Source organism: Peromyscus leucopus, chromosome X, assembly GCF_004664715.2.
Source record: "Peromyscus leucopus breed LL Stock chromosome X, UCI_PerLeu_2.1, whole genome shotgun sequence".
In the NCBI taxonomy this organism is placed as follows: Eukaryota; Metazoa; Chordata; class Mammalia; order Rodentia; family Cricetidae; genus Peromyscus; species Peromyscus leucopus.
Window position 1 is genome coordinate 94416647 of NC_051083.1, and position 12032 is coordinate 94428678.

The 12032-nt window shown below is 43.4% G+C and overlaps 1 protein-coding gene across 1 annotated transcript in view; it reads left to right on the forward strand.

Moving 5' to 3' along the window:
* Atg4a (autophagy related 4A cysteine peptidase) overlaps positions 1–10341 on the forward strand; it is a 62413-nt gene extending 52072 nt beyond the window's left edge. Inside the window, exons 6-11 of the mRNA XM_028876902.2 lie at positions 596–941; positions 1063–1141; positions 5107–5255; positions 6459–6515; positions 9029–9137; positions 9811–10341. Of these exons, the coding sequence (XP_028732735.2) occupies positions 596–941; positions 1063–1141; positions 5107–5255; positions 6459–6515; positions 9029–9137; positions 9811–9881 (811 nt within the window). The 3' untranslated portion in view covers positions 9882–10341. The remainder of the gene's footprint in view (positions 1–595; positions 942–1062; positions 1142–5106; positions 5256–6458; positions 6516–9028; positions 9138–9810) is intronic.
* The last annotated feature ends 1691 nt before the right edge of the window (positions 10342–12032 follow it).

The window sequence follows — 12032 nt, forward strand, 5'->3', positions numbered from 1 at the left end:
TAAAGACTTGTGCAATTGGAATGATATTACTTCCTTAACATACAGAGAAGATTCAGACAAAATCGTGGCAGTACTAGAAGGGACAACTACTGCGAGCCTGCTCATATTCACAGAGACACGGGAGGCCTGAGGGAAAAGCAAGAGTGGGCTCTGATAATATACCACATTGGGGAGTTGAACAAGTCAATTAGACCCTGAAAGGAGAGGTAAAAACTGTGAATATTTATATACTCCAGACAGATGCCGCACAGGGGGCTTTTGCTGCAGGAAGCAAAGGTGTGTTTAACTAGAAGTATCGTGATCCTGAAGATCAGCATAGGTAAGATGGGGATCAGATAAGAGGCTTGTGCCGGTTATTCGGCAGGCACAGGCTTACTTTTCCAAATCATTGATTGGCAGGCTCTTGGAGGGAAGGGTGTCTAAAGCTGACTAAGGACACCGACACGCCGAACCTGGTGGAAGATATACATAGATATCCTCACATAGCTACCTCCAAGTGACTAATTTAGAAATGAGATTCTTGCAAAGAGTCTAGAATATCTGATGGACACTAAGAAAGTGCGCAATGGCCAATATGAAGAGCCAGAAGCTGAAGGAATAGCCTGCCATTCCTGTGGGAAGTGGGGCTGGCTGGTCCATGGTGGCAAAGGAGGGGGTCTTCCAGGCATGCTAGGTCCCTCTGTTTTACCTTTGAAAAAGCTCCTATTCCTACATCCTCCTGCCTCATCCAGATCTCTTGCCTTCTGTTTCTAGAGAAAATGTGCTGTGTTCTTCCCGTGGGTGCTGACACAGTTGATGAGAGCCCTCCTGATTCTCTGACCGCTTCCCATCAGAGTAAAGGCCCCTCTGCCACATGCCCAGCTTGGAAACCCCTGCTGCTCATCGTGCCCCTTCGCCTGGGCATAAACCAAATCAATCCTGTGTATATTGAAGCATTCAAAGTAAGTCTCCTTTTTTCTTGAGCCCATTGCTGCCTGCCCATCACACCGCCATGTCAGCACAGAGATCCGTGAGCAGCAGTCCACAAGTGAGTTGAGAATCTTGCATTCTCTTTCCCTTTAGGAGTGTTTTAAGATGCCACAGTCTTTAGGGGCTTTAGGAGGAAAGCCAAATAACGCCTATTATTTCATAGGATTCTTAGGTAAGAAAGGATGAATTGCAAGTAAGTTGTCATGGGCTAGGGAAGGGTGTGGGGCAAAGGTGTTCCTGGGCTATAGGAAGTTCCAGTGAGTGGGCATTGCTTTAGCCTAGGGATACTGTGGCCTCTGGTCAGCTCCTTCTGTCTCCAACCTGACCTATACAGTTAATTCTTGCTTCCTTGTGCTTGATGGATCTGGGGTCCCCATTATGCTTCTATTTCTTTGCTTCTTGATGGGATAGTTTTGCTCTTTTCTTCTGGTTGGACACAAGGTCCCAGCATTGCTCCAGAATGGTCCTCTCCTGCATGTGGGTCCAGAACAGTTGGGTTTCAGTACTTTGCCTTTGCTGATCTCCTTTCTATTGAAGTTCAGGCAACAGCCTTGAAGCATCCACTGGTTGCCCAGGTCACCATGAATAGACTTGCTGTCTCATTATTTAGAGCCATGGATGGGTAGAAATTAGATGAAAAGGCAGAGTTGACCCTTTCCCAATAGTGTGACTAAGCCTTAAAAATAGGAACCTCTGTAGTCCTCTATAGTTGGGTATGGTAGAGCACACCATTAATCCCAACACTAGGGAGACAGAGGCAAGTGGATCTCTATGAGTTTCAGGTTAGCCTGGTTAATAGTGAGTTCCAGGCTAGCAAGGGCTACATAGTGAGATCCTGTCTCAAAAATGAAACAAAACAAACCTATTAACCTTCTAATGTGGGCCCTCCGATTAGTCCGTCATTTTCTGCATATGGTGGAGGTCTTGCCACTTTACTCTAGCTGTGATCAGACACCTTGAAAGCCCTTAGCACATGGCATGCTAGATGGTCCATCTATGCTCCGTTTGTTCACATGTCCCTTTGGGAACCTGTTAAGATACAGACTCAGTAAGTCTAAGATGGGCCTGCAACTTGCTCTTCTAAGGGTCTTCAGTGCTGCTGCTGCCCCGCAGACAACGCTTTAAGAACCAGGAGCCCAGCCAGACACCTGATGAATGCTGGGGATTGTGAGAAAAGGAGGGATATGGCTACAGAGATTTGGCACAGGACATTCTCTTCTGGAAATAGAGCGGTCGGACACTGGGATTCACGAAAGTCATGAACTTAGACTGCTTGCCAGGCAAGAAGAGCTAGAATAGCTGAACAAGCACCAGGAGAGAATATGCAGAGAACAGAGTAGAGCGGGCACCGATCATCTGCTCAGATCTCCTTTGGAGATCAGGGAGGTGGGATGGTAACACACATGACTGCTGACTTTGCACACGAGTCCCCTGCTAGGTCGTGGCTTGACAGCTGGAGAAAGATAACTCAGGCTCATGTTTCTGTCCTTTAAAAGACGCCAGCTCTTGACTCTCTGTTAGGTCATCTCATGGTAAACTACTTGGCAAAGAGTTAGACATAGAGTAAGTGTTCAGTGAGAGATGGCCCCACCCATTACCACTGTCCGTCCTTAGTTCTTTGTGCCTGGCTTTCTTGTGGGGCTTGCCACACAGCTGCCTCTGTTTCTGTAATGCTGCCATCTATTGATCCAGCCTTAAAATGACAACTTAATGGAAAAATCTGGAGCTCATAGTACCTTGTATTTTTCTAAGTACAAAACCCAGTATTTGGAGCCATGAACTTTCAGATGCCCTTTTTGTCTAAGCTTTGGAGTTCTTGTCAAACAAAGTGATACAAAAATATACAGCCATCACTATCACTTAGTATCTGTGGTTTCCCGTGGCTAAGATCTGACTAAACATGCATCAAAAGTATTTTTGGGAAAAGTCTGTACTGAACATGTCCATACTTTTCTCATCATCATTAGCACCCCTGCAAGAGAGACTGTTACTTTCATTTTGCACATAGTGAGATGAAGATTAAGAGAGATTATTTACTCAATGCCACTCAGCTAACAAACAGAGAAGTCAGGATTTGATCCCAATTTGGTCATCTCTGTCTGCCCTCCCCACCTCCCATTTTTTTCCCTAGGGCCCTCCTGCCAAGTGGGCAGCTGGAGAAGATCTAGCTGTGGGAGGCTCTGGCCATGTTGATACTCTGGCTGTCAGATTTTGCTTGCTTGGAGAGAAGGAACTGTTTGTTCTTTGCTCTTGGGTACAGGTTGCCATGTGGAGATCTGCTGCATTAGCCCCATCTGTGCAGATGGCTGACCAGCCTGCCTGTTCTCCACAGGCTGCAGTAGCGACCCTTAGTTAGTCTCAACGTCAGTTTTTGGACGTCATGTCTTCTGCTGTATCTCTTATAGATACTCTCAGAAAAGAAGCAGCCTGCAAAGCTGTCTCCTCTCCACTCATGGGCAAAGGTCATGGCTACAGTCTGACAAGCTATTATCGTTTCTAATGTTTTAACTTAAAGCACTCTGGGAGATGGTTGGGTTCTATCCCTCTTGGGATTTCTGTCTTTATGTCCCCAACTTCCCTTTCCAACTACCTTTTTGTAAGGCCTTAGACAAGCTTCATGCTGAACATCTTTGGTGTTGCTCTTCAGTGTGAGCCGAAGCTATTGTGCTACTGATCTCGCTCACATTGGTCTAGTGAGGAATTTGTGCCTTGACTTTCATGTTTCAAATCATACGGAGATGCTGATTTCCATACTCATAGCTATATGTTTGTGAGTAAATATGTAACTCAAAGTAAGATCATTAAAATAACTTTATATTGGGTACTGTATTGCATATATTTTGCAGAGGTGAACATTTCTGGTTCTTATATACCATGTAAGGTATTAGACCAGGCCCCATGACACCAGTTGAAAATGAGGGTGTTTGAAAGGCAAATGAGTTAGGCAGTTTGTCTTTGTCTATGTGACAGAGTAGTGAAACTTTTCACCAGGCATCAGTAACATATTCTTTACCAGTGGAATCACAGAGATGTGCCCTCCTGCATGGAATTACAAAGACTTTGGGGGCATTTTCTTGCTGCTAGTAAATAATCTTTTGTCACCTGAGTTGAAGACATAGAGACCTAGATGGTCTTGGGCCTGGAGAGTGAGACCAGATGCTTCTTGAGGTATTTATGTCTACTTACCAGCATAGGAACTTCTGCCCTTTAAATATTGGACCACAGTAGACATTTTATCATCTCTAATCTCTTCCAGGGTCGTGTTGAGGTTGAGCTTTTGCAGCTTAGCGAAGCATGGCTTTTCTCTTAGGTGTGAAACTCCCTCATCTTGGACTTAGGCTTTGGCTCAGTGGTAAAATGCTTGCGTAGTATACACAAAGTCTTGAGTTTGATCTCCAGCAACACACACACACACACACACACACACACACACACACACACACACACACACACACACACAGGTCAGGCATTCCAAGTAGTTTTTTTTTCCCCAGTGAATCTGTGTTTACATAACAGAGGCTATCTTTTCTGATGGAAACTGACAGATTTGCTCACAATTACTAACCCACTAGCTAATTGCTAATCATGAACAGGCATCAGCATACTGGGATCTGTTCCACAGAGCTTAACTTCCCATTGTGTGTGGGTAGAATTTCCTTTGGAGGCCAAGGCTTTATCCATTTTGAGAGGTGCTCTCTGAGTATGGGTCTGATAACCAGTGGTGTGTCTCAAGATGCCTTCCAATGCTGGAAGGTGCAGATCGCCCCCTAGTGGCATTGGAGCTCACAGCTTTAGGGATTCTCCTATCCCTTCTTTGCAACTGCTGCTCACAGAGCCTGCCATGTCATCCTGTGTTCTCTCATTCCCACCTTCCCCAGCCCTATCCCTTTTCATTTTGGAAGTTGGACTCAGGGGAGATGTGTTAGGTCAAGTCTTCTCTTTGATTAGATTTTGGTACAGATGTCTCTTCTCCAGCATGCTTACCCTGGCTCTGGGCTTCCTATCATCCCATTCTCATTGTCGCAAGGGAAGGGGTTAGGAGAACTACGGGTAGGGTGGGGGAAAGTGCATCCTTAGGATAGCTGGGGGGCCAGGGCCAGTGGTTCTTCAAAGATTAAACATGTCTTTGTAAAACAGGTGATGAGCTGATTTTCTTGGACCCTCACACAACCCAGACCTTTGTTGACACTTCTGAAGAGAGTGGACTAGTAGATGATCAGACTTTCCATTGCCTGCAGTCTCCACAGCGAATGAGTATCCTGAACTTGGATCCATCTGTGGCCTTGGTGGGTGTTTGAAGGAGCTCTGGTGGCAGCCTGTTAAATGTGGATTTCTTGGCACTTGCCCAAGTTGTCAGGTAGCATAGCAACAGTGCATTTGCTCTGCACCCCCAAATGAGGCACTATACTATGGCAGTTAAGCACTGACCCTGGGTCCAAACTGCTCAAGTTAGAACCTAAGCTCTGCTACTTAACTAGGTAGGAAAAGTCACAACCTTTCTGAGCCCCAGTCTTCACATATCTGGAACAAGGGAAATGATACTTCCCTCATTGTTTGGTTATATGAGGTGTGATATATATATAGGCAGTTAGCACAGGATCAGGCACACAGAAAACAGGGTATAAACATTAGTAATAGCATTAGCCCTCAAATGTTTGCCATAGAAATATAAGGTGGGAAATGACAAGAAGGGATAGGGAGTAAGAATCCTTGAGAGGTCAGTATCTATTTCTTGATGCCCAAATCCAGGAAGTCTCGGGCTTGTTCTAGAAAGTGTTATTGTTATCAACATATATTGAAAGGGCCCCTGCCTGTGAAGTAGCCAGTATTTCTTAGGCCCTTCTGCATCCTCATTTCCTGTTTCATCCATCAGAGCACTAGTGATCAAGGACTGAGCACTCCCCTCTTGTTTTGGACCATTCTTGTCCTACTGAGGGATGACCGTCAGGCAGAAGGATACTTCTGCTTCTCACAAATATAATAGATAATTTTTTGAAGAGTCAAAGCCACGTTTTAAAAGTAATGCTTCTAGCTAAAAGTACTATTTGGATTTTTTTCTCCTGCTGTAATAGAATAGTGTGTGTGTGTGTGTGTGTGTGTGTGTGTGTGTGTGTGTGTGTGTACACTAAATGTGATGAAATTAACCCCATGCTTTAGGGACTGATCTCCAAGTTAAAATACCTAACAATGTTGAGGGGAGAGGAAGAAGGCAACAAAGAAACAGAGACCAGGAGGAAGAGAGGAGGAGGAAGGGGAAGAATGAGTACGGAAGGAGGGAGGAGGAGACAGGAGAGAGTGAAGCAGAAAGAGAGGAAAGGAAGGAAGAAGAGAGAGATTGGCCATGCGTGTGCATCTGTAAACCAGTGATTTCAGGGAGAGAGAGCCCAGGAAGTCAGTGGCCCAGACAGTGGTCCACCTCCCAATTCTGGGACAACAGCTCCATCTTGTAAAGGGAAATTCTAAATAGTGTTCTTCTTCCTCCACCCAAGGGGTTTTTCTGCAAAGAAGAAAAAGACTTTGATAATTGGTGTAGCCTTGTCCAGAAGGTAAGGATGTACAATTTTTTTAAAAGTATAAACATGAAAGCTACTAAATCTGACTCCTTTTTAAGATTACTTTCACATAGTAACACCAAACCAGTCTGATAGAATTTGGTTACAAGAGGAGGAAACTAAGGTAACAAAGAACCTGTCGGATATGGAGAACTCTGCATAAGTTTGGGACAGGCGAAGAAAGACTTACGCCTGTAAGTGTGTCAGCTGAGTGATAGACTCGGCGCTGCCAGTGAGTGCTGCACCTCGCCAAGGCCATGACTGCCAGTGAGTGCTGCACCTCGCCAAGGCCGTGGCTGCCAGTGAGTGCTGCACCTCGCCAAGGCCTGCTGCAGTGAGTGCTGCACCTCGCCAAGCCTGACTGCCAGTGAGTGCTGCACCTCGCCAAGGCCGTGAGCTGCCAGTGAGTGCTGCACCTCGCCAAGGCCGTGACTGCCAGTGAGTGCTGCACCTCGCCAAGGCCGTGATGACTGCATGCCAGTGACTGCAGGCTGCTGCATGAGTGCTGCACCTCGCCAAGGGTGCCATGAGTGCTGCACCTCGCTGAGTGATGCTGCTCAGGCTGTTTTAACCTCAAGCCACCAGCTTCATATTGCTCAGCCCGAATTTCTCCCCTGCTATGGTTGTAACATTGAGATGGTTAAAGAGACTAACATGTTTTCTAGGTGTTTAGTGGTTCATTTACAACTCAGTATATAACATTGTGGTTTAGAGGACTTTTCCTTCTATTACCTGGGTTATTTATCTAAAATACAGGCCTGTGACCACTGAAAGGGATCAGCATTTGCAGAAGTCTGTGACAAATGATTTTGTTTTCCTTTTTGGTATAGCGTGTAAAAGAGCATTATTGTATTGGTTTCCTAATATCTATCCATTTCCCTCATTGTCAGCCTCTAACACACCAAAATAGATGTCATATATTGATATGTGTTCACTGAATGCATTAAGGGAGATCATAGGAAGTATTTTTTAAAGTATCTGGTGGGGTACCAGAGACATGAAGTTCTGTCTTCCAAAACCAAAGGATTACAGGACCCCAGAGTGTTGTATGCAAATGGAGGAAATATTTTTCTTTACAAGGAACAAATGATTAACACTGATGTCCCTAACTGAATCTGTAACCTCAGATAATAGCTTAGTGAAACAAAATGTAGATTTTCCAGTTATTTATTTATTGGAGAGAAGTTATTGCCATGTGGCCCAGGCTAGCCTGGAACTCAGTAGGACGCCCAGGCTGGCATTAAGCTTGTGATACTTCCTCCTCAACCTCTGGTATACTAAGATTATAGATATGAGCCACTATGCCCAGTTCAAGAGAAATATTATTATTACTATTATCACTGTTGCCACAATTCTGAGGACTGAACCCATGGCTTTGCACATTCATGGAAGTGCTCTGTCACTGAGCTTTATCCCCAGCCCAAGAGAATTATTTTTTCTTTGTAGTGGGAAAAACAACAAGTAGTCTTATTGCTGTAACTGTGTAAATATTATTCACAAATAAGGCATGTAATGTGTTACATATATATGTCCTTTCTTTTTTCTTCTTTCAACACACACACACACACACACACACAATGTACTTTGGTCATATTCTCTGTCATTATCCTCTCTTATCTCCTTCCCACCAAACTCTTTCTTCAACAAGTCCCCCGTCCTATCTTCATGTCTTTTTGTTTATTGTTTGTAGCCCATTATATTTAATTAGGGTTGCCTGAATCACTTGAATAAGGGCCTTATCAGTGGCTACCACTGAGGAATATGCCTACCCCACACACAACCAAGAGAATTATTTTTTAAAGATTCACATTTATTACCTTTACTTATGTGTTTGTGTGAGTATGCCCTGTGTATATACGTGCCAATGGAGGCCAGAAGAGGGCATTGGATCCTCTGGAGCCTTAGGTACAGGTTGTGACCTGCCCATTGTGGGTGTTCGGCACTAAAGTTGCTTCTTCTGGAAGAGCAGAAAGTGCTCCTAACCACTGAGCAATGTTTTCAGCTCTAAAAGTTATTTTTTAAAGGAAATGTTTCCATTTTAGAATGTAGCAATGCTGCATTGATGTTTAAAGCCCGAATGACAATTTAATGATGACTATCATTTAAACCAAGACAAATTTGGTCTCTAACTGAAGGCATGCAAATGTGTACCAGAATTCTCTTGGGGCATATTTATTTTGATTAAATGACTGTTTTGAATATTTCACCCCTCCACTTAGCTGAACCTGTATACCTGGTGAACTCCCTGAGCCCCCTGACTGGATCAGTCCATACTGGGCTCCATTAGCTGTCTGCTCCAGTGTCCTTATTGCCTTGTCAATTGGACCCAGAATTGACGTCAGCTGAGGTCTTTAGATGATTCAAGAAGAGGACGAATGTATTTTCTAGGTCCTTTTTGCCCACCTATCAACTACCAGGCTACTCTCACGGTTTAGTTTCTTGGACTGCCAAGTAAGCAGAAGTGTAGTGACTCCATGGTATTTACAGCTCTTTCTTTGTCAACTCAGGAAATTCTAAAGGAGAATTTGAGGATGTTTGAATTAGTTCAGAAACACCCAGCACACTGGCCTCCCTTTGTACCTCCAGCCAAGCCAGAAGTGACAACCACAGGCGCAGGTAAGCTGTTTCTGTAAGCTCTTGGCCAGCAGCCCCGTATGTTGCAACTATTTGCTGAGATAAAAACAATTGTGGACTCATATCACTTATGAAAAAGTGAAGTTTCTACTCATCTAGCCTGATCTAAGAATGGTGCTTCTGAATATTTTAATCTTCGGAGAAGCTGACATTTGTTGGTTTTAAAGAATACTAACAAAAGAACATTAACTTAGTGTAAAAGATTTGTTATTCAAAACTCAAGATGACTAGAATTTGTTTCAGAATAACAAATCAGAGGCATGGGGCCTCAAAAAGTACCTTGAGGTTTGGGTTGGTAGTTGTATGCCTGTAATCACACAGAAAAATAAGGCTGGAGGATCCTCAGTTCCAGGCTGGCTTGAGCTATATCCCAAGACCTGGTCTCAACAAACTGGCAGAAAGACAAAGAGAGTGCCATGGCGAGCCTTAACCAGATCACTGGGAGCAGGCCTCTATAAACAGGCCTGGTTGTTTTGAGTCTTACAGAAAATTTCTATACTTTATAGTAGTCCTAATTGTACATTTCCTCCAGACAAACCCTGCTTTAGCAAATTGATTCAGACCCACAAAGTGGCAACGGCTGGGTATTATCTTGATTGAGAACATCAGCCCGAGTGTCAAGCTTTTCTACTTTCTCATTTCTGTATTCCAACAGAATTCATAGACTCTACTGAGCACCTGGAGGACTTTGACCTGGAGGAAGATTTTGAGATTCTGAGTGTGTAAGATAGTGAGAACTCAATGTAAAGGTCTTCTGCCTTCCATCCGGCACCACAAGAACTTGTTACATAAAACTTTTCTGGTCAGCAAGTGCCTAATATGCCAACAGCATACAAACTCAATAGCAATTATGACTGAGCCAATTATGGTTTTTCAGAAATTAAAAAAAAAAAAAGATCAGTGGCATCAACCCTTCCCTGAAAAGAAAGAGAAAATCATAGAGTCTAGGAGAAGGATTCGGAATCCATTGCCTCCAGCTTGTCTTGCATGGGGACAGCAAGTCTTCAGCAGCTGGAATGGGAGCATCTGGGAGACAGACAGCAGCTTCCGTGATGCTGCAAGTACCAGCGGATGAGATATGGTTCTGCTGTTCTTCATCCTTTCAGGTGTGACCTCTTTGGGGATAAGTACTAAGAAGAAGTCTGCTTTCTTGCTCAAATAATAAAATAAATGAATCAGGGAGAAATACTCTTGTGAAATTATTTGAATGTGTAGTTTACATAACTATAATTTTTACCAAAATATTTGTCAAAGAGATAATGTCAAGTGTCCACCTCTTAATTGTCTTCTGGTTTGGAGGAACCTCTTCAATAGGTCACAGTCTCCACCCTTACTGATTCTTTTGTTTGATATCACCACATCCTTAAGTCAAACCATGATCGCTTGAATCAGAGGGGAGCAAACTTTTTTTCTGTAAAGGAGTAGGTAGATACTGTTTTAGGCTTTGTAGGCCATGTGGCCTTTGTTGTAACTATTCTGTGCTGTAAAAGCAGCCCTAGACAATATGCATGTGACTGAGCATGGCTGTAATCTACTAAAACTTGATTTACAAAAGCAAGTGGAGGGCTGGCCATGGCCTTAACCAGTCGCTCACTTAGTGTTCACTTTTGTTTGAAGGATTAAATCAATTGTTTGAATTATACTGTTTTGAATGATAACTATATTTAGAAAGAACTAGTCATATGATGACATTTACTGTGTCCATAAAATACATGTCCAAGTCATTTCAGGACTAATAACTTTCTAAGTTTTGAAGCACATACTCGTTATTGTGCTGAACATGTGCTGTGGAGGATGCGCAGTTCTCCACAGTATCTCTCCATCTTCCTTTTGCTGCCCCATTAAGTTGGTGTTTCCCATGGCTCTGCAGTTCATCTTCATCCTTTATGGAGTTCCACAGGAGGCCAGTGTCTGCAGTCTCGAAACCAGCACTGACCAACTCACGTGGTTCCTTAGGTTCCATCTTTTCCTTTCCTTCCTCTCTTTCTCTCCTTCCTCCCTCCCTCCCTCCCTTCCTCCTCCTTTTCCCCAGTATGTTATGTATTCCCTATGTTCAAAATTCAAAAGATGCAAATGGTATGGGATGAATTCCCTCCTCCCACAGGTCAGTTTCCTTCCCTGAAAACTCCTGGGATATTCTTGTTTATCCTTCCCCAGGATTGCTTTATGTGTATGTAAACATATGCACATGTTTAAGTTGTATGTACATATAACTTATATGTAACATATGCATATGTGCACACATGTAGTTTAGACTTAATTTTTTAATATTTATTTGTATGTGCCTGTGTGAGCATATGCACATATGTGTGTATACCTATCTCTGAGTACAGGTGGAGGCCTGAAGAGGACGTTGGGTGCTCTTTATCATTCTCTCCATAATCATTTGGGAGAAGAGTTCTCCTTGAACCTGGGGTTCACATTTTCTTGGCTAGGGTGGAAGTCAGTAAGGCCCAGCCATCCTCCTGTCTCCACTTCCCTTGAAGCTGGAGTTTAAGGCATACACAGAATTCATGGCTTTTTTTTATGTGATCTAAACTCCAGTCCTCCGATTGTGCAGCAAGCACTCTTAACTGCTGAGCGATCTCTCCAGCCACAAGATTTCATTTCATTGACTTCAATATTTCCCTACGTTTAATTTATCTGTAAATGATCCTGAGGCCACTGAAGAATGAAAGCTCCTTTCTTGAACTCCAGCATGTGATAGGGATAAAAGCAGTTGAATGCTTATTGTAAAATATGTTGGGGTTTGTTGACCAGGAGAAGACTTTCTGCCCGTTCACTCAATCATTTTCTAATTTTCCCTGTTTCAATGTTTTGTTATAAAGTGTAGTGAGAATAGATATTAGGAAAAAGTTTTAAAAGAGTCTCAAAAAG